At 40.4% G+C, this 27,564-nt stretch overlaps 1 protein-coding gene across 3 annotated transcripts in view; it reads right to left on the bottom strand.

Moving 5' to 3' along the window:
• The window catches only part of LOC126424785 (G patch domain-containing protein 2), a 145,112-nt gene that overhangs the window by 25,239 nt on the left and 92,309 nt on the right, over positions 1-27,564 (bottom strand). For 2 of the 3 annotated variants that reach the window (XM_050087552.1, XM_050087554.1), the window contains 5 exons: positions 20,925-21,194; positions 15,074-15,150; positions 9,912-10,129; positions 3,485-3,612; positions 2,753-2,812 (listed from right to left, as the gene is read on the bottom strand). In XM_050087552.1, the coding sequence (XP_049943509.1) occupies positions 2,753-2,812; positions 3,485-3,612; positions 9,912-10,129; positions 15,074-15,150; positions 20,925-21,194 (753 nt within the window). The remainder of the gene's footprint in view (positions 1-2,752; positions 2,813-3,484; positions 3,613-9,911; positions 10,130-15,073; positions 15,151-20,924; positions 21,195-27,564) is intronic. The other variant, XM_050087553.1, reaches the window with a different exon arrangement.

Here is a 27,564-nt window from a genome sequence, read left to right as displayed (position 1 = left end):
TATTCTAGTCAACACCGTCAAAAGCTTTCGCCAACTCAAAAAATGTGATAAACACAGATTTGTGTTCCCTTAACATATCTCCAAAGATAAGCTGTAGGATCAGTAGTCCCTTGCGTGTTCCAGCATTTCTCCAGATGCCAAATTGATCTTCCCTGGTTTGCTTCTACCAGATTCTTCCATTCTTCTGTAAATAATGTGTGTCAGTATTTTCCAGCAATGACTACTTACACTGGCAGTTCAGGAATATTTAAATTTGTCAGCATCGGCTTTCTTTGGAAGTGGAATCATAACATTCTTCTTGAATGTCTGAGGGTATTTTTCCTTGCATTTATCTTGTACACCAGGTGGAACAGATCTGTTATGGCTGACTCTCCCAAGGATATCAGTAGTTCTGACTGAATGTCGTCTACTCCAGATCTTGTACACCAGGTGGAACAGATCTGTTATGGCTGACTCTTCCAAGGATATCAGTAGTTCTGACAATGTCGTCTACTCCAGGGGCTCTCAAAGTGCTCTCTCAAATTCTTCTCGTAGGATCATATCACCCATCTCATCTTCCCTTTCTATTGAGTAAAACAGAAAAATTAGTGTACAAAGACATGCCATCATTAAACTAAGTTTCAAGTGCTCTTACATGCTGATGTTAATGCAAACAATGTTACGTAAACACCAAGAATATTACAGGTATAGTAGGTTAGTGTGATGGATGGAGGCATTTCTTACCAGTGTGCCAGCAGAAAAACACTAGCACAGCAGAACAGATAGGCTACATCTTTCTAGATTTCTGAAAGGCATTGGACACTGCACCACACTGTCAACTACTGACCAAAATACAATTGTACAGAGTATCTTTGCAGATACGACTTCACTTGAAAAATGTTTGATAAACAGAAACCTGTATTTTTTACCGGGCAGTGAATGTTCCACAGAAGTAAAAGTGTCATTGGCTTTGCAACAGAAGGCATAATAAATCTGTAATGCTCTCAATATACACAAACGATTTATCAGCTAGGATCAGCGATACTGTACAACTATTTGCTGAGGATGTATGTGTGTACAGGTTGTATCACCAGACATGTGGTGTAGTGAATGGTAGCTCTCCCTAAATGTGAAAAAAAAGAGGTATGTCACAGAGAGGGAGAGAGATTTGTGCAGTACTGATTATACAATTAGTGGTGAACATTTTAAGCATGTTATAGATTATTTACATTTAGGGCCAATACAAAATACGATGATCGTGTGAAACCCATGTTAGGGAAGGCAAATGGAGGTGCAGTTCATCTAAAGCAAATAGCTTACAAGACGCTAGAATTCTGTTATGATATTCGGAGTCCTTATTGAAGAGGCACAATGACAAATTTAATGACTGCAGTAACACACTGCTAGGACCTTAAGTTGGTATAGCCCACAAGAAAATGCAACAGAAATGCTCTGAGAAGTGGAATGTCAACGGTCAGAACCAAACAGACTTAATTTTCGCAATACCATGTTGGGTAAATTTAAGGAAACTGGATTTGAAGATGACTCCTTGATCGTTACAACACTGGTGTCGTGTATCATGTGTTGAGATCGTGGAAGTAAGGTAAGGGAGATTATGGCACATGCATACAGAGGCTTGAAGACAGTCATTTTCCTCACTCGATCAGTGGGTAAATGCAATAAAAAACAAAATCGACGATACTGGTATCATGTTCCCTCCACTGCGTACTGTATGGTGGCTTGCAGATTATTTACGCGGATGGAAAACAGCACTAGAAGCATAGAAAATATAAATAGGATCCTTCAGTCAGGTGTTGTGATTTTACTATGTCATATTATGTGTTTCTCAAGCTACTTTATGTTGTCACACTGGTGAAATGTGCCTCCATCTTCACCAATAAACTATTTATTATTATAATATTCTTTCTAGGTGCTCTATATAAAGCCATATTTGTTAACACCAGACGCAAGGAACCACATAAAGTAATGTATACACCTTTTAAGAAAAGGAGTAGGATGCAAAATGGCACAATACAGAATATTGTTTTGTGACTCTAGATGATATTTAGACAAATACTCATTTGAATTACTTTATGCTGGGTGAATAAAATGTTAATACAGTAATTAGTTCTTAATACAAAATTTTTTGTTGCTGTTAATTTGATTTAGTGTAAATACTGAACTACATAGATAAGCTGGATACAATTCAGTGTCATACCAAGTCACAATTATCATTCATGTAATACAACAAAACTGCAGTATGAGTGTGCAGTTATCTGTGCAAGGCGATGCTTTGGGATGGGTTAGCGAGTAAGACTATTTGTAGATTGCTAAGAAAGATCATTGTCCTCTGCTGCCTTATGACACAAATTTTATTTATATTCTATTTGCGGAACTAGGAAAACTTGTACCCCTGTAAAGATCATCAGTTGACACCCCCTTACTCTCTTGCTTCTGTTACTTTATCTAGTTATCACACAATGGACCATTGTTCATACACTGGCTACCCCTTATAGCACCTGCACACAAAAATATTTCCTAAGTTTTCCTCTGTTGTTACCTATCTCTGTATAGGTGTCACCACGGAATGTTTGTCAGTATTTTAAAATTTTCCCACTTGTAAGCTCTTTTATTTATTCATCTATGCTATCCTCTACTTCACCTACTATTCTATAATTTTTAATTATAATTCATCAGGTTATCTGGGACAGTGTGAGATAAAGTTACCTATGGAACAAGTCAACACATAGCTCACAGGAAGTTGGTAGCTTACCTGAGGAACACCAGTACTGAATAAACAGCATGTGCCACAAGTAAACCTGTGAGGTAGAATCTGGAAATTTAGTGTTCATCATTTAAATTTTTCAGCTCAGAATTCCAGTGCAAATGAAACCTAAAGAACAGTGCACATCTTTCTGTACAATCGTTACAGAGGTATAATTGTAATACATTCCTGAATGTAGTACTTGAAGAGAGCTTTTCAACTCTTACATACTACAGATTTAAAATGTTCAATTTCACTGGTTATTTAACCACTTTCTAACAATAAATTTGAATTCTGCACGATTTCTGTGTCTGAAACTGTATTAGTCGACCACACTATTATTGCACCTGGGAAGGAGGGTGCTTTGGTCAGCTTTTCACAAGTTTTCTTCATGTTTCAAGAGAACACACTGCTGAACCATTTGATAGTTTACACACAAGTGTCCTGCAAGCATTTACTGTGTGATATGTTTCCCTAAATCACCATTGTATTTGTTTACTGTACCATACAGCATGTTTCCAATAAAGGCCATGGGAGGCCAAGTGCAATAATATCGTGGCCGCGTAAGGTGTCTTGTGTTTATTTGCATTCAAGTGGGAATCTGATTTCTGTAAGACATGAGCTAATGTTATCTACTACTTATACACTAAATCATTTACATATTTCGAACAATATGACTTGGCCCTATTCTCAAGCTATTTAAAAAAGCATTTCCCAAAATACACATGATTCTGAACTCACTTAAGCTCCATTTGTGCTGGGTCCTGTAGAAATCGGGAGAGCTTCTCATTGGCTGATGTCGAGATACTAAAACCCGGGCGTTCATTTCGTACCCGTCTTCGACCTCCTCTAATTTCTCGGCAGCCATTCTGGAAAAAAACAGAACCATAAGAACATGGTTACACGAGAAAAGTAAATGATTTACATTGGCTTTTCTTATTAAACAAGCAAAATAAAATTGTACCACTGCTAATTGTTCCCTTTTCTGTTACACTTGCAAATGTAGCACGAGAATAACAACTGCACATATGCTTCCATACATGGTTCAATTTCTCTTATTTCATATTTGTGACCCTTAAACAAGATGTATGTTGGTGGCAGTAGGACCATTCTGAAATCTGCTGTACAAGCTCGTTCCCTAAACTTTCTCAAAAGTTTTTCACAAAAAGAACATCTCAGTCCTTCCAGGAATTCTCATTTGAGTTCACAGAGCATTTCCATAATACTTGTGTGATGAAATCTTAAACAAATGTCAATTCACTAGTCACAATTGTGAGGTACCGTCTAATGATGATCAACACGATTTGTATGATTTTTACTATTAAGGAAGTTAATTTTTTTTTTCACTGGTGCCTTAGGCTACAGCTTTAACATACCTCCACAATATTATGTATCCAGTGTAACAATTCACACTTCTAAATAGGACTTTTGAAACTTAGGGCAAGGGGTCTGAATAAACCTTTGATTTCTGCTACTGATTGGCTGCATTTCACTTCATCCTAACGAAGCCTCTGTGTTGATCAGAGCTACCGGTAAGAAACTTAGCAGCATGCCTTTCAATTGCTTAAATATCTTCTTTTAATCCTACCTGGTGGGTATCCCAGACATTCTAGCAGCACTCAAGAATGGATAGCACGAACATTCTGTAAGGATGAGACGCACTTTCCTAGAAAACATTCAATAAACCAAAGTCAGCCATTCACCTTCTCTACAAACCCGGCTATTTGCTCATTCCAGTTTGTGCCACTTTGCAATGTTACATCTAGATATTTAATTGATGTAACTGTGTCAAACATTACAGGATTTTATTTCATACTCATCTGCATTAACTTAATATTTTTCTACATTTAGATCCAGCTGCCATTCATCACACGAAATAGAAACTCTACCAAAGTCATCCCGCATCCTCCAACAGCTACTCGCAATGACACTTTTAGTTACACTTTAGCATCAGAAAACAGTTGTAGATTACTGTTCATTCTCTCAGTCTGTTCATGTATGATGGTGTACTGGAAAATAATGCAACCAAATTTTTTATTCTGTTCTCAATATGAAACCTCACTGTTGTCTTCATTCACAGTTCACATGATATTGTAGCAGATTGTATTTGGGAGGATGGCAGTTAACTTCCATGTCCAGTTGTCCACAGTTAGGTTTTCTGTGATTTTCTTAAACCGCTTAAGGTGAATGCTGGGATGGTCCCTTACAAAGTGCTTGGCAATTTTTGCTATGGACACCTATACCACAGAAAACTTAATGTTTGAGACAATGTACAAAGGTAATGTGTTTTAATACATAAAAATCAGACGTTTTCAGACAGAGGTGGTCTATCTCATGAAGCAGGTGGTGGTGGTCGTGGTGGCGGTGGTGGTAGTGGTGGTGGTGGTGGAGGTGGGTGGTGAAGATGATGGTTGGTGGTGATGATACATAAAAATAAAACACACATCTCTAAGATGCCTAGAAATTTACAAAATTTGGAGAAAACTGATTAAAAATGCTGTTTTCAAATGAGAAACATGAACTACACAAAATGTTGGAGTAGCTCAAAGGAATAAATAAGCATTCTGATGAACAACTTAACCTCACAAAAACAAAACCTCAACATTAGTGATAAATATGAACCAATGATAAAATTAGATTGTATCCCTCATCAAAATATACAACAATTCCCTTAACTTGTCCAGATCTTATGAGCGTCTGCAATTACACCTTGGTATCTAACACAAAATAGCTGGAAAAAGACTCTGGGGCTTTGCATGTTCTATGACAGCACAAAGTCCGCTACTACCAGAGAAAAATTTCTTGTACAATTTCTAACCTCACATACAGCCTATACCCGGGCCACTGAAACATTACACTCGACGTTTGCGTATGAAGTTGGCAGCGTAACAGAGTAACAAGTGAAGAACGATAGGCGCTAGGCGTTCAGCATGGGGCGCCAGCCAATCACAGCGCAGTAAGCACTGCTGTTACTCACGTGCTGTGACGTCAAAGTTCCCGCATTGCCGGCTTTGTTTAGTGAATGTGTATACAATGTGTATTGTATGTTGTTTACCGCGTGTTTTTGTTGTACTGTGTGCTATATCGTTGTGACTTTTGTTGCGTTGTGAATTTACATACTTGGAAAATGCCACCGAAAAGACTTCGTTCACCTAGTGACAATCCTTTGCATCGAGGGGTGCCGCTAAACAGCCAGGCACTGGAGTTACTACGCAGAACTCTCGAGTTTTACGAGCAGGAGAAAAACTACGTGAGCATCATGGACAGCCATCAAATCCTGCCGATAAAAGTAGTGGAACGTACGTCAAAAACTCTTGGAATTAGTGCAAGAACCATAATAAGTAAGGGAGTATTACTACAAAACTTGGAAGATACTGAAGTGAGCCGTAATGATTCCGAGCTGTCTGGATCAAATAATACATTTTTAACAACCCCGGGAAAGAAGAAAAAGCAGCCTAGTCCTATCACAGATTTAGATTCTTTCCAGACTGATGCAATTCGTAGGCTTGTTTATGCTTACTACAGCAGAAAAGAGTATCCGACTGTAGCTAAGTTATTAGTCTCTTTGACAGAAAGTGAACTCTTCAGGGGTGGTAAAACACCACTAAAAATTGTGCTAAAAAAATATGGGTTTCCGTTACAAAACGCTAGACGGACGCAAAGTACTGTTAGAGAGGGCACATATTGTTACCACTTGTAGCATTTTCTTGCACAATATTGTGGGCAGAGACATTCATTCCATAATTTGGCTAGGTGAAACATGGGTTAATGCCGAGGAAGCTGTCAGTAAATGCTGGACGGATAACACACCCAGCAGTAGCGGCCATCAGCCGATGGGAAGAGGAGCTAGATTAATTGTGGTCTATGCAGGATCCTCCAGTGGTTTTGTCCCTGACGCACTTTTAGTTTTTAGATCAAAAAAGACTGGTGATTACCATGAAGATATGGATCACACACGATTTGTTGAGTGGTTCAGGAACCTTTTAAAACAATTTTCTGTCCCTACTACAATTGACCATATCATTCGGTGATATAGAACAAAGCTCCAACCACAAATGATCGGAAAGAAGTTATGGTGCAGTGGTTACAGGCTCGAAATATTGCAGCAGATCTGAGTATGACATAGGTTCTATTATATTCTCTTGTTAAACAAAATAAGGCTACGACATCTACATATGTAGTAGATGAAATTGCCATGGAGCAGGGTCATATTGCATAACGCTGCCACCATATCACTGCCATTTCAACCCTATTGAGTTAATATGGATGATGTAAAAATGTATGTAAGGAACAACAACAAGTCCTTTACAATAACAGAGGTGGAAAAGCTGTTGCGTGAAGCTCTTGTGACTGCGGATGCAGCCTCATGGAGAAAAAAAGTAGAGCATGTCGAGAAGCTTATACAAGCAGCACAGACAATAGAAGGCATTATCAGTGGCCATGAACAATTAATGATTTGTCTTGCTGATGACGATGACGAAGATGGTTTTGGCGATGAATCGGACAACAGTGACGATGGCGAGCTGGATGGAATTGCGCCATTATCGCTGTAAATTGGTGAGTGAAAAATTACTAATATTTGTTATTTATTGCAATCTCGGTTATTATTTATTTTGTGAACTACGTACATTATTGATTTTAAAGTACCAGTTGTCAGATGCTTGTTTTTTGTATTTCTTTGCTCCGTTATCGAAAGGGTGTGCATTGTTATGCTTTTACATGCATTATTATATGGTTGTTTACTTCCTGTCATTGTAGTACAACTAAAAACGAGTTTTTATACACACTTTAATTGCTCAATCGCTTGCATTTACGAGACGGGACGGAAAACTGTATCGTCTGCTGTGTGTATAGAGGCTGCTGTTGCAACATCGCTATTACAGTATAGCCAACCTAACTAGACAAATAGTGAACTGTCAAGTGCAATGTTTCGCCGGGGCGGGTATAGTGACCTGACTCTGTCACAAAAACGGGAGGAGATGTGGTACTGGAGATGCGTACTAAATGTAAGCACGAAAGGGAGACTGAGAGCTAAATTTATAAAAAACTGAACAGGCACACACCAGCCTACACTGAAACACTGAGGAAAATACAAGTTTTAAAGCTGAGCTATGGTGTTCAACAGCTTGTATAGTATATTCTCATCTGCTGCTCACATAGGTGGTCTATATCGCAAGAGGTTGCTTTCCTCAGACCATTTTAACTCACGCAGGATTTTGGAAGTCCATACATCCACAATAAGATCAACTGACTGCACAGACTTTCAAATCTGGCAATGAAGGTGGAAGCAGATAAGCACAACCTTATGAGCCAAATAGACCACAGTCCAGCGCATGCTAGGTTGTTTGTATATGTGGCACACTGCAGCTCTTAAGTCGAAAGCTGCCCAACAGTTATTTTCATTCATTTATTGCTGGACTAGCACTGAATGTACTTGGCCATCACGAGCAGCATCTGTATTACAGAAGATAAAATATTTACAAAGTACATTTGTTTATAGCATATAGTGTTTTGTAGTACTTAATGCGACCCCTTTTGCTTCATATCATTTACTTCGCCTTATATAATGGTTTCATACACAGTTTTGATTAGTATATTAATGTAGATGCAAAGCACATTGCCACTGACAATTACCATGCCCAGATTAATATGCTAATTAATAATGTCACTGTCAGTTGTGATGTGCTTTGCATCCACAATAATATGGTGATTAAAGCTCTTGTATAAACAGAGTATTAAATGAATGTTATTGGCAAACTGTCTTTCGCATGTGCTACGAAAGTAGTATACAAGGTGTTTAAGAATTTGCTACCAACTTTGGGGACAGGTTCCTTTCATTGAAAGTAGAAAAAAAATGCCTAGTAAACATGGACTCTAAAATGCATATCTTAAGACTTGTTCAATGGAAGAGATGTGTTTCACAGTAGCAAAGATGGAAAAGTGCTCATAGCTCTGAAGGCATGTATTTTAGAGCCCAAGTTTAACTACACATTTTTTCTTGTTTTGATGTAAGGAATCTGTCCCCAAACTTTGTAAAAATATTTTGAAGCATCCTGTGTAAGGAAAATTCAATTATATGAACAAAATAGCAGTCACATTAAGTAATACATAACACTGTACACTAGAGATAAATGGATTTTGAAAGACATTTTGGGCCAATAAACGTATATAATCCCCAATATCTTCCTAGGTGTTTTATGAGGTAATGAAACACACGATAATGATCAACAAACCAATATTTGATCATTTCACAACCATTCACCACTGCCTATTCTTGACTCCAGTAAGCCAGGAGTGGTTGGGTATGAGCCCCTACAGCTTGTTGCATCCAAAAAGTTCTCACCTTATGACAATTACATGTAGTGAGCACAACAAAGTGACACTCAAAAATGTTGAGGGCCTGCACAGCAGGTCTTGGGAATAGCCTGAGGATTTATACAACGACACAGTACAGCTTCAAAGTTTTAGTGAAAAAACCTGCCGCTAGACATCCCTTCAGCAGCAAATGTCAGTCTGCACATGTACATCTAAATCTACAGTTGCATCTATGTACTACTCTGCAAACAATTGTGAAATGCTGAACAGAACGATAGAGAGCAAGCACAAAGTGCCAGACAGCATTCGTGATATAATACTTTGCCAAATGTATCCACATCTGCTGTGTAGTCTGTCGATGTACAAACTCTTGTTTGCTGCCAAACGGGTGTTCTAGTGGGAGGTGTTTTCCCCTATATGTTCTGTACTGTTGTTGGATGGTGGTTCCACACACTGTTGTCAAAGTTTGACAGTCCTGTTTTAAATGTGTGTGTGTGTGTGTGTGTGTGTGTGTGTGTGTGTGTGTGTGTGTTGGGGGGCAGGGGTGACCAGTTTCAATCAACCTCAGTATAAATACAACTCAGTACCTGGAAAAACAGCAATAAGAATTAGGATACATTGCGACACTCTGCACAGAAGAAGGATTACACGGCAGACAGACACATTTAAAAGCCTGTTAAATGTACCTGTCTGCTGCCGAGTGCATCCACTGTGTGATGAGTCACAATGTATCCTAATTCTTGTTGCTGTTTTTCCAGGTATTATGCTATATTTGTACCAAGCTTGGTTGAAACTAATGCATTTTTTCAAATAACTGCTAGCATACCATATCAGGCGCATACAGAAAACTCACTATGCCCTGTCGAAGGAAGCGAACATGTGCGCGGTACGACTCCTTTGCCTCTTCAGACAGGTGCTCGAAGCTGCCACACAGGATAGCTTTGAAAGTCGGGTCCTCCTCATCACAGTCGTCATCGTCGGCTCCGCCCACAGCACCGGGAGGACCCTCGTCGTCTTCCCACCAGCCGTGGCCGTGCTCGCCTCCGAACCAGTCGCTCTGCTCGTCGTCACCTGCCGAAAAGACTTGTTACGTCTACAGCTGCACAAATCAGCTACGAGTGGAAAAAGCAAGCGTGTTAAATTAACGTGCTTCTTGTCTCCTTGAGGAGCCAATTTTAAAGCAAATAAGTGGAGTCCTCAGGGATGGTATCGACTTAACGAAATTGTGTGGTAGTGGAGGTTAGAGTCCTGGGTATCACACCCTGCAACCATTCACCTCGGTAGGCCCTAACTTGCAAGTAATTGATGAATAGTAATTTCAGATTTTCTTATGATTCACTAGAGCCTTGAAAGTGCAGTCAGTTTCAAAATGACACTATAGCCTAGTAGTCAAGTTACTTGGCTGGTAAGGAGAAGGTTGCGAGGTCAAGTCCCACCAAGTGCTCTTAATTTAACATCAGTATTGAAATAACAAATTATTATTTTTACTCAATTATTTGTTTAAAATGTTTTTCTACCATTTCTTGTCCTTCAACACCTCTTTTTAATTGTCATATTAACATCCTTATTTGTACTTATTTTTTTACTTCCTTTCTTTGTTTTTATCACTTGGAATCTTTACGCATGTGTTTTTAATTATTGTCAGGCATTTATTTTAATTTAAATTTCCTCTTCTTCATCATTTTATAATTTTGTCTGCATTATTGCAATTGTTATTTCTATTACTCATTTTCCTTGAATTTTTTTATTTATAAAATCTTTTGTTTGAATCTTCATCTACAACATTTTGTTCATGGTGCAAGAAGTATTTATATTTTAAATGTCTGTATAATGATTACCATCAAAAAACATGTTCATCATAAAACAAAAAATAAATTTTTGACACCACTGCACAGCCAATATAAATAGATTTTGTCTTTTGTTTTTTAACTGATAGACCACTATTTTTAAATGTTTAAAATATTACAACAGATAAGTAAAAGTAACTAAAAATCACATCGACAAAGATTCCAAATAACAAAGAAGAAAAGGAAGCAAAACGTGAGGGGGGGAGGGGGGAGGGGGGCAGACCACAGTAAGACGATTAAAGTGACATGACAAATTATTAGAGATGAAGAAAGTCCTATTTATCAATTAACTGAATAGAAATAATGTGGTCATTTCGATGGCAACATAAAGAATGTAGATTGCACTTGACGGGATTCGAACCCTCGACATTGGCATATCAGTCAAACAACTTAATCACAAGACTACTGTGCTGTTTTGCAATAGAGTAACCTTCAAGGTTCTAGTTAATCAAATGAAATTCTTTTTTATTGTCAATTACTTGCAAACAAGAACACATCAGGGTGAATGGTTGCAGGACGTGATATATGGAATCTTAACCTATATCACCAACACATTTTCAGAAACTTGAGGAATCCAAAAGAGATTCTCCACAGTTTTCAATTAAACTGTTTGGCAACTAGTGCAGTTTACTATTATTATCCTAGTAACATTTTTCTTCAAACTGTTTTACACTTCCATCCAAGGATTCCTACTTGAATAAATACAACCTTACCCAGATAATTCATCCAAATGTTGCAAATTAAACTTGATTAAAGATAGCTACAGGATTGAGAATGACGGCAGCATTGGTTTCAAAGGGCCTGTTCACAGTCAGTGGACGAGAGTGAAAGCTGAAACAATTGATTTTGTCTTTCATAACTGATTTATCACAGAAGATCATAATATAATTCCTCCTTTCAAACATCCCACAAATACCGAAATGGCAGGTACCGGGATCAGGGATTGGAGTATAAAGCAAACAAAGTCGCTGAATGGCAGACAAACATTTGCACTTCACTAAACACCTGTGATATTCTACAGACATTATGTGATACACGTTGTTCCCCTTCTATCACCATTCATGGCAGGTTGCTAGAGTGACAAAGGGTACCGAGTGGTCGGAAGCACAAGTCACTCCCATTTTTGAGAACTGTCCTATGACAAATGCACTTTATTACAGGAATATATCACTAATTTCAATCTGCTGTAGAATTGCAGATCATTTTTGTGGTTAGACATTAAAGTTTTTCTGCAGAACAAAAATATCCTTTATAAAAATCAGCAAGGGTTCCGCAAGGAGAGATCTTGTGCAACTCGGCTCATTCTGCCCATCCACTCCACGGGATACGGAGCACCGTCAACATCGGCAACCTGTGCAATACAGTGCTCCTCGATAATTGCACACTGCCAGCTGAGGAATAGATGCGAGCCTACTGATTAAAGGACCAGGATTCAGTACTTCCTCTCATACAGAACTGAATATGCCATTCTTATTAAGACAGAACCCTAAGATACAATTGTAATTTGGAGAGCACAATAAAGAAGTGCTACAGATACATTGGTGTTCACAATATACATTAATGCTCCACTGGATAGCACCGGAGGCTTGGCGAGGCTATTTGTGGACAATGTTGTTGCCTATATGCAGATAGTAATCAAAAACATTTCTAGTCTTATACGTACACACCTACTGGTAATAGCACAAATCAATACAAAACCTGATTAACATGTTAACTCACAAGGAACCCCGTAAGTGGAAGGTCGCAAAAGGCCAATGACGTTTACGGCACTCATCACAAGACGATAGTGAAATGAAGGAAGACAATTTATGCAGGGACTGGCAGCTGACCCTGCACAAGAGTAAGTGAGGAAAAACATTTTCGATGTTTATCACCAAAGGTCATGTTTATTTACTAACTGACTAGTTTCTGGGTTTGCACATTTTCTCAAGCCATGTATTTGCATTTAGGATATGTTTGGTGTGGACAGTTCTGTTGACATCATCACATCAAGTGATGATGTGTTAACATAAATACAACTGTCCACAACAAACAATCCTAAACACAAATACACGGCTTGTGACAATGGGCAAACCCAGAAACTAGTCAGTTAGTAAATAAACATGACCTTTGGTGAAGGAGTAACTATCTGGAACAACCTAAAGTGGATGATGGCATCAAACCAGTTGAATTAAAAGCAAATGCCAGGCTGCGATTCGCTGAAAGAAGCTTGCAGAATGCAGTCATCCACGAAAGAAATGGCTCACAAAACACTCATTCAATGAGAGAGAGACAAGACAGTGAGAGAGAGAGAGAGAGGGGGGGGGGGGGCTCCAACAAAGAGTGGTATATTCTGTCACATGATTGGATGATGATGATGATGACTGTTTGGTTTGTGGGGTTCTTAACTGCAGGGTCATCAGCGCCCATACAAAGTGCCAATTTTTACACAGTCCAATCTGACCACTGTCACGAAGATGATAATGAAATGATGGGGACAACACAAACAGCCAGTCCCCAGGCAGAGAAAATCTCCAACCTGGCCAGGAATTGAACCCGGGACCCGGTGATCCAGAAGCAGCAACGCTACCCAGGATTGTTCGGATCATATGAGTGTGTTACAGAAATGCTCACGAAAATCCAGTTCCAGGCTTTGAAATAGAAGCTTCATATGTTGTAGAGTGTGTTTGAAAATGTAACTACAAGAAGAGACACAACACCATATTACTTTCTAAAACAGACATGTTGCAAGTTAACCATGATGAGAAAAATGAAACAAATAAGATGTCACATGGAGCAGTTTTCCCACACCACGCTACCCACTTGGGAATGGGACAGGAAAGGAGGAAGTGATACTGCTACCAGAAGTGCCCCATGCTACACGACACGAGGCCGTGTGTGGGGAAAATTACTGTAATTTACGTCATCCTGCTTTCTATCCCTCCAACTATTTTTCTCTTTAGGAGCAAGGCTGAGAGAATACGTGTGTATCAAGATATACGTATTTTTTTTTAGCCAAAATACTACAGCCACTGCCCACGGTGAGATCGAACGATGTTCGTAGGTATTACAAAGACATGACATGGTGAGCACAGTACCTGTTTATAAGCCGGGCAGAGACGAATAGGGAACCATTCTAGTAATGTCTTGGCTGTACCCATCTCATTGTAGGGTAGGAAGGTCAGAGACTCGTTGGCTTAATTAAGCACATAGGCTGTGATCTGGGGGGAATCTGACGAAAGAGTACGATGCCGGTAGAGACACAAGTGTTTCGGAGCACATCGTTCAGAGCGCACACTGTAGAACATGGGGCTCCACAGCAGATGACGCCTAAATGTTTGAGCGTTGTCTGATGACACCATCAACTACGATTCAGTGTGCATGGGGTCATCGATATCAGTCAACTGATGCAAATCTGAAGCTCGCTCAGATGAAGCGTGTTATTTGTGATACTGGGATGATGGCCACATTCAGATACACCGTCATCCACGTGAACAGCTACTCGGAACACACACCATACCACGGACATGGGCTGGTACATGTAGTATTACATTATGGGGGTGTATGGGAGCAATCTGAGATACCACAAGATCTGTGGACTATACAAATACAATTGCACAAAACATGCATCCCTTCACACTTGACGTCTTCACCCACACTGAAGGCATCTCCGAGCAGGATAATTGTCCTTGTTGTGAGGCCAGAATCGTGCTACAGTGGATTGAGAAGCACAATAAGGAAATCACATTGTTGTCTCTGTACCCACCTGATACAAACGGAACACAAGACATCTGAGCTGCACCAGATCCATTCCACAATTTACAAGAACTACACGACCTGTGTGTGGACATCGAATGTTGTGTACCTCTTGAAATGTACCAAGAACGTATTGAACCTGTGCCATGCAGGATTATTATATTTCAAAAGTGGACTGATATGCTAGTAAGCAGATGGCCATTATGTTTTGGCTAAACAGTGTACGCCATAAAAAAAAAAAAAAGAGGAGTATGGCATATGACAAAGCTGTAGTAAAGACAAATACTTGGAAGTAACTGAACTGCACGAAACGAATAAAAGGAGTGAAAATGAAGAATTTCGATAGCACTTTGCAGTTATATATTTTCTTAACTAAAACATGGTTGCTTAATTGTGTAGACTACAGATTAAATAAATAAATACGAATAGTCACCTTCACGCCCCTCGTCATTAGTGCAGACACCTGTCTCGCTTTCTGAGCTGCTAATGCTGCTGCTGCTTACCATGTCACTGCAAAAGAAATGTGTTGCCAGTTCAAAATACAAATAATACACAATCATTATAAAGCAATCCATTTAAACATATCGGGATACACTTGAAAACATTATGTAAGCTCACTTGTTCCCCCAACAGCACAGCACCTACCACAGTTACTGCAGCCCAGTTTAGTACTTTTCAGTGGCCCACATCCTTCCAAATGTACTTAGGGTCTTATTGTTATTCTATATCAACATCAAACTTTATGCGAGCTGATTTAATATGTGCTCATCACCTCCTCAAGCAGAATAATTTTCATAAATTTCCATTTAGTGTATTCGTGACAGTTCAATTACATGACGTCACCGCGCCATTTGTACACTGGCCAAACAACACACCGATGCATCTCATGAATGAGGCTGGAGCAGCAGATGTACCAGATGCAACTGATTGGGTGCTCCAAGGTTTGTGACAAATGGAGCACATTTCCAAGAGTGGTTTTCCCTATTGACCCATCAACAAGGAAAGATAATCTGCCATCACAGTGGTGGTGCAAAGGTTTAGTGCCATGTGCCTTGACTTGCTGAGAAATTGGTCTCTTTAACTGGAATCACCACCAACATATTAACTCTGTTTGATATCGACTTGTATGAAATGGAGATCAATTGCATCAAACACACTCTTGTATTCTTGGCTTGCCAGAAACCTGTTGTCCTATAAATTTTGTTAATAGGTAGTTGTTGTAAGATGTACTGCAATCTGGACAATGATGCGTGCACAAGCAGGTGCTATTGTCAGGCTTCAATGTAACGCTGGACTTTTTTCTTTAATTTGTACAATGATCTCCTACTCATTACTGACTAATCATCATAGGCTCTACATTAGTTCATGTTGCCAAAAGGCAATTGCTGTGGTTTCTGCCAAGAGCATTTGCGATAACTGGTAGCTGTCTTATCGCTAACATTTCCACTATTGCTTGTTTCAGTTGGCCCCACTAAGATTAAACAGCGTTTCCTCTAACCTTTAGTGATTACTGCTTGGTGCTGATTTTTTGTAAGGACAAATCTGGATTTTAAAATTATAATGGCCTAAGTGCTTGGATTAACAAAGACTGTGTACAGGTAGCAAATGTGCTGTTTCAAAATAAATGTAAATGACATTATACACCTTAAACCTTCGGGTATTTCTTTCGTTTGTGGTACACAAGCAGTCAGGTAATGTCAGCTAAATTTTATAAATTTCCGTGGTGCTGTTTTCTATTTTCTTTATTAATGGTCATGGCCATTTATTGGGGCTATTGTAAGGGGTGTTATTGAATTGTAAATGTGAATTGTGAACTCGGAGTCTGCCTCTTGATTTTGTTCTGTCAGTTGAGAGCAAGAGTAATGAGCTGTTACTTAAGATGTTACCTAAATGTTGTTGTACACCCCTCAACATGGCATTGCTATTCGTAACAGCCATCACAGTACTAAATGGGAATTCCCTCCTACATTAAAAATTTGAGACAATGTCCATAAACGTGAGAAAGAATCCGACAGTAACCAAAAATCTTTGTTGTTGTGGTCTTCAGTCCTGAGACTGGTTTGATGCAGCCCTCCATGCTACTCTATCCTGTGCAAGCTTCTTCGTCTCCCAGTACCTACTGCAACCTACATCCTTCTGAATCTGCTTAGTGTATTCATCTCTTGGTCTCCCTCTACGATTTTTACCCTCCGCGGTGCCCTCCAATACTAAATTGGTGATCCCTTGATGCCTCAGAACATGTCCTACCAACCGGTCCCTTCTTCTCATCAAGTTGTGCCACAAACTTCTCTTCTCCCCAATCCTATTCAGTACTTCCTCATTAGTTATGTGATCTACCCATCTAATCTTAAGCATTCTTCTGTAGCACCACATTTCAAAAGCTTCTATTCTCTTCTTGTCCAAACTATTTATCGAGCATGTTTCACTTCCATACATGGCTACACTCCATACAAATACTTTCAGAAACGACTTCCTGACACTCAACATTTATAGTGGTAAATAACTGGAGACACTCACACTACATAAACACCTACTGGTAAGAGTACGAATCAATATAAAGCCCAATAAACATATAAACTCATCACAGGGTAAGCAAATGGCAGACTTAAACTTGTTGAAAGGCACTAAGGAAGATGAGCATATCTCATAATGTGTGCTAGAAGTGAATGCGCAACATTATGGAGAAGTGCTCTAGTGACCCATCGGGCCACAAGTAGGAAGTAGGTGCGATATAAGTGTGATCAAAGTTGTGCCTGGAAATGAGAAACATCCTACCGGGATCCTTCCTGCCCGTCTGAAAGTGGTAAATTCCACCCACCCAGCTGCCGAAATATCCCGGTCTGCCATACCACCCCACATCACACGGTTCACATAATACTTGTCGAGGACCTGTCCGATACGTCCACTCGTCACATCATATTGCAGTCCCGTCAGAGGCTTTATGCTGTCCAATCTGAGACAGGGCCAGCTGTGAAAGCAGCCACATCATTCACCAGCTCTACTGTTACTTCTGCACAGCAGTTTGCCTAAGCACAAAAACCGACCACCTGTCTATCCAAATGAATGGCAGCTGCCAAATCATGGTCGAAAGACCAATTTGACCCAACATATTGCCGACCACTGTGTGCCCAAACAAATGGCTGCTTCACACATGTCCCCCCCTCCCCCCAATTCTAGGTTCACCAAACTATGCAGGCAAGAATTGTGTGGTTACAGTAAATGCTGCAATCCTGCCATTGCCAGTCTCCACTAGTCTGTGTCCCACATCCAACTCTGGGCCTTCCACTTCACCCTCTGAACCTGCACTCTCACATCCCCCTTCCAGTGTTCCCTCTCCCACTCTGCCTTTGTCACACACAACTCCCGATGCTGGCATCAGCACGAGCTCTCCATTGCGACATTCAGGGTGTATACATGGACAAGGAAAAAAAATTTCCAGATTTCCCGGTTAAAAATACACTTTTCCGTGTTAAGTGACAGTATACTCTTCCAGCCGGCCGAGGTGGCCAAGCGGTTCTAGGCGCTACAGTCTGGAACCGCGCGACCGCTACAGTCGCAGGTTCAAATCCCGCCTCGGGCATGGATGTGTGTGATGTCCTTAGGTTAGTTAGGTGTAAGTAGTTCTAAGTTCTAGGGGACTGATGATCTCAGCAGTTAAGTCCCATAGTGCTCAGAGCCATTTGAACCATTATACTCTTCCTCGGCACTGTAAAACTCATCAGTCCTTTGAATGTTTATGGTTTTATATACCAACGTAGAATTTCCCAGCACTTTAGAAAACGAAACCCCCGTCCGGAGGGCGGGCGGATGGGGGGGGGAGGGGGGGGGGGGCGCATGTAAGCTGCATATTTTCGTATTACGAAGGTATAAGTTTGAATTCCACCAAACATCGCATGTCACTTTCCGAGGCATTGAAATCGAGAATGCAATGAGCTTTTGTAAGCAAGTCATAGATCATGTCACTTGATCTCGTCCGCTGATGACAGCATAGGACACGTGATGGAGTCAGCCAATAGCAAAATCACTCCTAACTAGCGCGAGCACACAAATAAGAAAAGTTCATGGTTTAAATTAAGATACATTATACAAATGTGCCAGTAAAATTTTTAATAACGACGTAAATGTCTGATCTGGGCTCGAAATTCTTCTAAATGGTCGTCCTCAAAGAGTTATTTTTAAATGGAGTCTAACGCTTTGTGATTTAAGAAATTCATCGCACATAGTTCATCTTCCGCAAAAGGAAATTTGCTTTGAATGTAACGGTTTTCAAACCACCATTCGCAATGTTTTCCCGCGACCTGTTAGAAATAGGTTCATTTCAGCAGTTGCAAGAGAGCGCCAGATAACAGGCGTCATCGCGCTTGCACAGCTACGACGATGCAGGAAGCCCATATGTTCGTACGTGTAAAACATTATGTCATAACAGAAACAAGACACCAGAGGATACTTCAAAAGCATTGGAATCTCGTGAACCACACTAAAATGCATAATTCGGCTTAAAGTGCGCATTCGTATGTTCATATTCGGATGTAAATTTTCTTGGAGTACCAGCGCTGTATTATCTCATGTTTGGTTCTTTATTATGGTATAATGCCATACATGCACTTGAAATGCAGCGAACAGTTGAAGCCAGCCAAGAGTGTAAAATTGAACACTTCCTTTCAAATAAATTGACTGCGTCAGCAGAAAAGATTAATAAAAGCCAAATCTCTTTAGCAAACCGACAAAAATAACTTCATTGTCCTGCAAGGCATTAATGCTTGATTGTCAGGAAAGTGGAAATAAAATCTGAAACTAATAACATATTTTAGCCTTCCGTTACTAAGCGAACGTATTTTAATTCATTTGATAGCTCCTGGCCACAAAAATCCATTTCATCATCATTTAACGTGAGAACAATAAACGAAAACAAAACAACAAAATCACTGAACGTAAGCACGGATCACATGGAGACGACCCACCACAACTCCGACTGCTCTGTGCATCAGCCCCAGATTTACTATATTTCCGAACCGGGGCAATATTAGGTAGTGGTGCCCAGGCACACTTCTGTAAACAAAAGTGGGAGAAGATGCTACTCATACGTGAGTGAACTGCGCATGCCCAAGAGCCCGCCCGCAACTGCTCAAACGACTAATTTAAACAGTTGTCATGTCACGCTCATCAGAAGCAATTTGTTATTATGAAGCATCGCATAGTCTTACTAAGCCTTCGACACATTGTGCTGTTGGCAGACACTTGTATGAGCACTGTGTTTTGTTGTTGTATACGGCGCATTTCCTTCGCAACTTAAGTGTTTTTTTTAATGTTTTGTTGCTACAGTATTATTCTGCAGTAGCTGGATACAGTAATATCCTTTGTTAGAGTATTGGTTCTTACTAGTCAAAATCACAAAAATTTAGCTGAAAATGAAAACAATGAAAAATTCCCGGAATTCTAAACAATTCCCGGGTTTTTCCCAGATCTCCCGGATCATATACACCCTGGACATTCCTGTCCTGTTCCCTCCCTCCCTCTCCCTTCCACCTGCAGTCGTGCACCCTACACCCTATCCTCCCCATCTACATTCTCCTCTCATTCACTCCACCCAACGCAAACCCTAAACCTGTTTCGGTTGCTAAAATGGGACAATGTAGCAACTTGGGTGTGTGAGAAAGCACATAAGGAAAATTTAGTAGGTGGAATTTGCTGTACACATGCACACTCTGAGCCCACTCACAGCCTCATTGTTCAAGCAGTCCACTCATCATTTCATTTGTAAATTTCAGAACCAAGATACTGTTATAAATTATGCAATTTCTGCAATAATAAAACTGGCAAATCATTTAATTATCTGCAAATCAGCACCTCATAAATGAGTTTTAGCTGTTTAGCATTTGAATAAATGCATTTCCGAAATTATAAAAAGGGAATTCTCACCAAATCTCTGAAGCAAAGTGCTACGAAACAAACCCTCCATTTCGAACAAATTACATGTACACAAAGTGATCACAGGTTACAATGCTTACACATCTCAGACTACTGTGTGTCATGGAGTTTTTGTCCAGCTGTCTTCTGAAACCTTGGAGGGACTTACGACTTTCTTTCTTTCTTTCTTTCTTTCTTTCTTAGACAAGTAGCTACACCCGTTATTTTTGCACAAGTTGCCATTACACCTAAAGACTGACAATATTTACCACTCGGCATCAGTACAGGAAGCATTACAAGAGGATTTATCCAGTTTCTTTCAGTGTCCTACTATGGCAGCAGAAACGAAGCAGCGAGTGTCTCGCCGAAGGCCTCACCACTGTGCAACTTCCAGGCCTCCGTCCACGTCCATCGGTGGCAGGCCGAGTACACCCCGGCTGGTGGACGGGACGTCAGCGACAGCTGCCGCGCGCGCCCCGGCGAGGGCCGGGGTGAGTGGCTGAGGGGGCCGCAGCAGCTGCCGGCCGTGCCCAGCCCCGCGTCTGCCCTCCACCTGTCCACCTCTGCTGCCGCGACGCTCACCCGAGCAGTCCACACTGCGCTCTCGCATGCTCCTCTTGCGCTTTCCACATACCAGGTTACCGTACCTACAGTTAAAACACAGAAGGAATCTGTATAAAGAAAATTAGTCTGCGGTCTAAATACAAAATTCTGGAATAACACACAAAAGATATAAATAATGTGTGTGCTATGCTGTCCTTTCCAAGTGATAAAGCAGCTGTCAATGCGAAGGTCGGTCTAAAAACCACAGAGGTGTACTAAGGCTCTGGCCTCTCAATTGTCTTAATCAACATTTTGAACTCTATCAGTGCCGAGGTAAAAATAGTTGCTCTGTAAAGTCAGTCATGTGACGAGCAGCAAAATTATGAAACACCAATGAAAATTAGCTTATTTGAGAAAGGACCCTATACACAAGCTTAGTGACGATTTCCATCACGTTTAGCTGACTGTCAACTGCTGTGCTTCAAAAATATCTCTGAAAATTTCACTGTAACACCTCTTTGCAGCTGCAAACAAAAGTGTGCCACGAGATGACTTGAAACATAAAGTTGAAAATTGCTTTTTGCAATAGACTACCACTCTTTTTGGGGCCACAGTCTCATCTGTCACTGTAAGATACGTGTGAAGTAATCTATAGTCACATTTGACGTACAGAGGCTTTTGCGAACACCGTGACACAATGATATAAGTATTTTAAGTAAAACTGCAACATTACCACAGAGTGAGGCCACTTCAACAACAGACCCTAATACTTAAGTAAACGTAATAATTCAGTCCCTCACACATATCTATTACTTAAACAGATTACTGATTAATTTACAATCACTGTCACATCTAAAATATGGAAATTAAAAAAAAAAAAAAAATATGCCTGTTGTAGCCATAGTTTGATGCAGCTCTCCATGCTACTCTATCCCGTGCAAGCCTCTTCACTTCCAAACAACTACTGCAACCTGCATCCACTTGAACCTGCCAGTTGTATTCAAGCCTTGGTGTTCACCTATCTCCCTACACTTCCCCAAATTATCAAAATGAAAATTCCTCACTGCCATGGTGTGTGTCTTCCATCAACGGATCCTCCTTTTAATAACATTGGCCATAAATTTCTGTACTTCCCAAATTGAAGCAGTACATCCTATCCAGCTAATCTATAGCATTCTTCTGCTGCACCACATTTCAAAAGTTTCTATTCCCTTCTCAGTTATACTGCTCTGTTTCAAAAGACTTCCCAACATTTAACTTTATATTAAATGCTAAAAAAGTTCTTTTTTGAGAAACATCCATTCTACTTCAGCCATCATCTGTTATTTTGTTGCCCAAATGGAAAATCTCATCAAATTATTTAGCTTCTCATTTGCTAAAATAATTCCCTGAACATCACCTGATTTCATTTGGACCACCCTCCATTACCCTTCTTTTGTGAATGTTCATCTTATAACCTCTTTTTCATGACACAGTCTATTCTATTCAACTGATTTTCTATGCTCTTTGCCATCTCTGGCAGAATTACAATGTTGTCTTTTTTATTCTTTTTCCAAATTTCTCTGCAGTTTCCTTTACAGCTCAGACTGAATAACATCAGAGATACGCTATAATCCTGTCTCACAAGACTCTCAATTATCGCTTTTCTTTCATGCCCCTCTTCTCTTATAACTGCAGTCTTTTTTCTATACAAGCTGTCAACATTTCCCGTCCTGTATTTTATCCCTGCCACCTTCAGTTTTTCAATCAGGTATATTGCAGTAAATATTGTCTAAAGCTTTCTCCAAGTCTAAAAATGCTACAAATCTAAGCTTGATTTCTTCAACCTATCTTTTAAGGTCTAAGTTGGAAGGTCAGTATTGCCACATGTGTTCTTACATTTCTCCAGAAGCCAAACTAGTCATCCCAAAAGTTGGCTTATTATACCAACTTTTCGATTCTTCTGTAAATAATTTGTGTCACTATTTTGCAACTATAACTAACTGAACTGAAGGTGTGATAATATTCACACTTGTCAGCACCTGCCTTCTTTAGAATTAGAATTACTATAATATTCTTGAAATCTGATCATTTCACCTCAGATCTTATTATGGCTGGTTCTCCCAAGGATTTCAATAGTTTTAGGCAATGGCCTCTACAGCAGGGGCCTTGTGAAGACTTAAGTATTTTAAGGTTCTGTTGAATTCTTCTTCCAGTATCATACTTTCCATCTCATCTTCATTTACTTCCTATCCCCTTTCTAAATTTTCCCATATAGCCTGTACAGCACTTCTAAATTTAACTTCCACCTTTCCCTTCTTTGAGCAGCAGCAGCTTGCCTGCCATCTGACTACTACATATCCGCACAGCTGCTTCACTTTACTCTGTTTCCTAAAGGCAGCTTTTACCTTCCCTACATTTGTGGATTATTGAACAGACATGCATTTGTCCTCTAGTCATACCTGTTTAGAATTTTTCAATTTCTGCTGGTCTACTTCTTTTTAGAAATTTGTATTTTTCTTTTTTCTTAGCTACAGTTTTATATTTTCTTGTTTAGTCAGGTAAATACAGTATCCCGCATGTTGTTCAAGGATTTCTACCCAGCCTTGCCTTTTGTCTATTTCATCTTCTCCAACCTTCACTATTTCATTGCTCATAGCTATCTACTTGTCTTCATTTCCCATATTAGCACATCATTGCATAATGGTCTCTTTAAAACACACTAAAAAGGGAGAAATTTGATGATCATTAGTAAGTCTAACTGTTCTTCCACTGACATGAAGCTTAGAAACTTTTACTCATTTCCTGACAAAATGGTTCACATGTGAACATCCAGTTTTCAGCATCCACCATGCACAATATTTCAACAAGCAACCATGTTGCGATCACCAGGTGTGCGGATCAACTGACTGCCTAGAAGATGGCGCGGAACTTATTTCTCCTCCATCCCTTCTTCCAACCTGCTACTCCGTCCATGGCCCACAGGCATACGCTCACACATGGCTATTACCTCCTCTGACTCTTCTGTCGACTCGTTAGTCTCTCTGCTGTCACACCGACCTCTCTACCGTCCTCACCCAAGACACATGCTGGCAGCCTCTCTGCTGTTGGTCCATTTGCCCGAAAGTCATTCAGTTGTGAGATATCTCCTTTCTCTTCTTAAACAAACTATGTACAGATACCCAGACCTGTAGCAGCCACCGCGATTAATCAGTTGTTCCTTCACTCGGATCTCAACAGATTCTCCGGTTACACAGTCTCGGAAGTTAGTCACCAGTGTCACTTTTCAGTACGGCAGTAATCCGTTCCGTGTAACTCCAAGAGGCAGTGTTCTGTGACTGCTGACTTATTAGGCAGCCGTAGTCCGATGTGCCATCACGGTAGCGATTTTGACAGTACACACCTGTCTGAACTACATGTGGTGCCACATTGGCTGGGGATCTTATAGATCACAGACTTCCATAGTCCAAGACCACGCTTGGCACCAACGAGCAGTGCGCGGAAAACAGTCTTCACTCAGTGTTTCTGAAGAATCCATACTGTCTTTTCAAATACTGCATCACAAAATAGAACAAACAGATAGGCAGCACCCTCCTGATATTCCTCTGTGTTCCTCACAAGGATGTCTGAATCCTTCAGCTTAAAGTCATTAAGGCAGCCAGTAAAACCCACGGAGTTGCGAATACCGTGCAGATATTACCTGATATTATCTCACTTTTTACTGGAGTGCATTTGTAAAAATTTTACCTAGAGACTGCCAACCTTTTTAGGGATGTTTTGACATCAACATATTTTCTTTTGGTGGTAGTTACAATGAGCAGACACAAGGAGTGGCTGCGGGGAATCCACTTCCACAGTTGTCACTAACACGTATACAGAACATTTCGAGAAGGAAGCCCTGCAATCAGCGCAATGGTAACCGACAGGTTTTTTCCCCCGCTTTCTGTCAATGATATCTTCATCATACAGCAACATGGAAGAGGCAAGCTGAATGATTTCCTCATACGTCTCAGCTCCATACACCAGAACACCAATTTTACCACGGAAGTCAAAATGAATGGAGTGCTCCCCTCTCTGCATATCCTGTTAAAATGAAGAGCAGTCAGCATGTTGGGTCACAGCGTATACCATAAGAAGAGACACATCAACCTATACCTACATGTAAATAGCTGCCATCTCTCGGCACAGAGGAACATTGTGCTCAAAACATGGCACACAGCGAGTTTACCCTCTCTGAAAATGACAGTCTGAACCAAGAATGTCAGCATCTGAGGACAGTGTTCCGGAAGAATGGCTACACAGAGTGGCAAAGTCAGAGACACAGATATCTTGCATTAACTGGAAACAGAAGAGGAGTTTCAGGAAGGTATAGCCACTGTATTTTTTTCATGTTGTGGACTACTATCTGGAAATATACGATGAATTCTCTAGAAACACCATGTGAAGGCTGCCTTCCATTCACCAGCTAAAACAAGCTACCGCTCGGCAGTATCAAGGACAACCTCTGACTACGGACACCAATGTGGCTCGACATACGTAGCTCATACGGTGCATACTGTCAAAGATTGGTGCCGTGAACACTGACGGCTTACTGGAATGCAGCAGCCAAACAAGTCGGCAGTCCGGCAGACAGAACTCTGCCTGTCGATATTACACAAAACCGACTGCTAACACACTACGGTTCTGACTGTGTTATTACAGAATCTATTGAGAACAACTGATCAATCGTGACGGAGTAAGACCTGGTAACCAACACAAACAGAAGAAGAAGAAGAGCAAGGGCTTTACTACAACAGACAGACTTCAGGTGCAGGGGGAGCAACAGCGGCGGGATCACCGGCACACGACCCTGGATGCAGACTGTGGATGGAGAGACGATTCAGTGCGACGGGGGGAGGAGATGCTAGCCGTGCTCCTGCTCTGGGCACGAACTGTGGACAGAGCGGCAAGTCAGAGGGAGGGGGGGGATGACACAAAAGACCTACACCAACTCTTAGGCAGTCAGTTCATAAACTCACCTGGTGATGACAGCATGATCAATTCCCGAAATATTGTGCTCATTGGACACAGACATCTGGTCGTTCAACCATTAACTATTTGGTTATTAATGACATTGGAAAAAGTTCTAGAATCACATTACACACATTCTTAATCAGTTCAGTTTACAGCCTCGTACGCTAACAATCACCGTTCTTTTAAAGGTAATCAGCTTAATTTTGCCCTGTGTGTGTGTAATAAGATCATGTTCGTGCTTAATTAATTCTGAAATACCTGTATGTCTCCCCCCTTCCTCTTACAGATTTGATGATAGCAAGACAGTTAAAACCACTAACCTGTTTGTGTACATCAAATATGCGACAGACTGATTTCTTCAGTTTATCTACAACATTACAGTGATAAAATCAGAATAGTTACACCCCAACTGAATGCCGGGATCTGACTACTACAAGACAAATCTGAAAAACAGAATGTGGACAATACAACAATATGGAAAGAACACATTGCTACTCAACCATACAGAGGAGGCACTAAGCCACAGACAGGCACAATGAAAGAGACTGATAAACGAACTTCATCTTCCAAAATAGGAAACACACACACACTGCCACTGTCTCCAGGCACCGAATACTGACTGCAGTGCTGCATTTCAGGAGACAGTGGCCATATACGTGCAAGTTGTGAGTGAGTGAATGCATACGTGCGCTACGTTGTGAGCAGCAATCTATCCTTCCATACCGTCTTTATTTTATCCAGGAATTTCCACTGTCTGATTTTGCCAAACTTGGAAAAGAGGAAGAGGAATATCCTATGAAAACTACTGCCACCACTAAAACATAATTGTCAATACAGAAAGATGAGTAATGATGATCTATATAACAAAACTGAATGCAACCACAAGTCAATCCAAAACAAAATTTTACAGGTATCTGGTTCAGAGAAATGAAAACAAGCTATGAAAGAAAATTTTTCAAAGATGTCATAGAAAAAAATCTCTCTAATTCAAACGGCTCAAAGAAATCCACAATGATCTGAAAGAAATCCTACGAAGACAAGGTTTCAAAACCCCGCCTCCACAGGAACACAAAAAGAAAACTGGAGCAACATATTCAGAAGATTGGGAACAACCACGCTGATTGAATGAAACAATATTGGAAAAGTTGAAATCTATATTCATATGGCCCAAAGTGAGCCAAAATCATAGAGAGAAAGTAGAGGGAGGTGTGAACCACTAAGGTAATAATTTTGTTTTTGAATATGCACTGATTTTAGACAAAACTGTTCCTCTTGATCACATTCTGTACACACTCTTTGCAGTTTTATATCATAACAACACAGCTATGAATCACCAGCAGTGAAACTGTCCCCCACCCTGCCATCCCAAAGCATTCACGCTGAAAATATTGATTCCAAATGCAAACTTCAACCCAACTCTGTCTCTAAAAAGCAATCTGAAGTCTTCAATTCCAACCAGCCAACACATGCTTATCAGACCAG

Source organism: Schistocerca serialis, chromosome 10 (genome assembly GCF_023864345.2).
Source record: "Schistocerca serialis cubense isolate TAMUIC-IGC-003099 chromosome 10, iqSchSeri2.2, whole genome shotgun sequence".
NCBI lineage: Eukaryota > Metazoa > Arthropoda > Insecta > Orthoptera > Acrididae > Schistocerca > Schistocerca serialis.
Note: the sequence above shows the minus strand (reverse complement) of the source record. Positions and strands in the feature narration are given on the sequence as shown.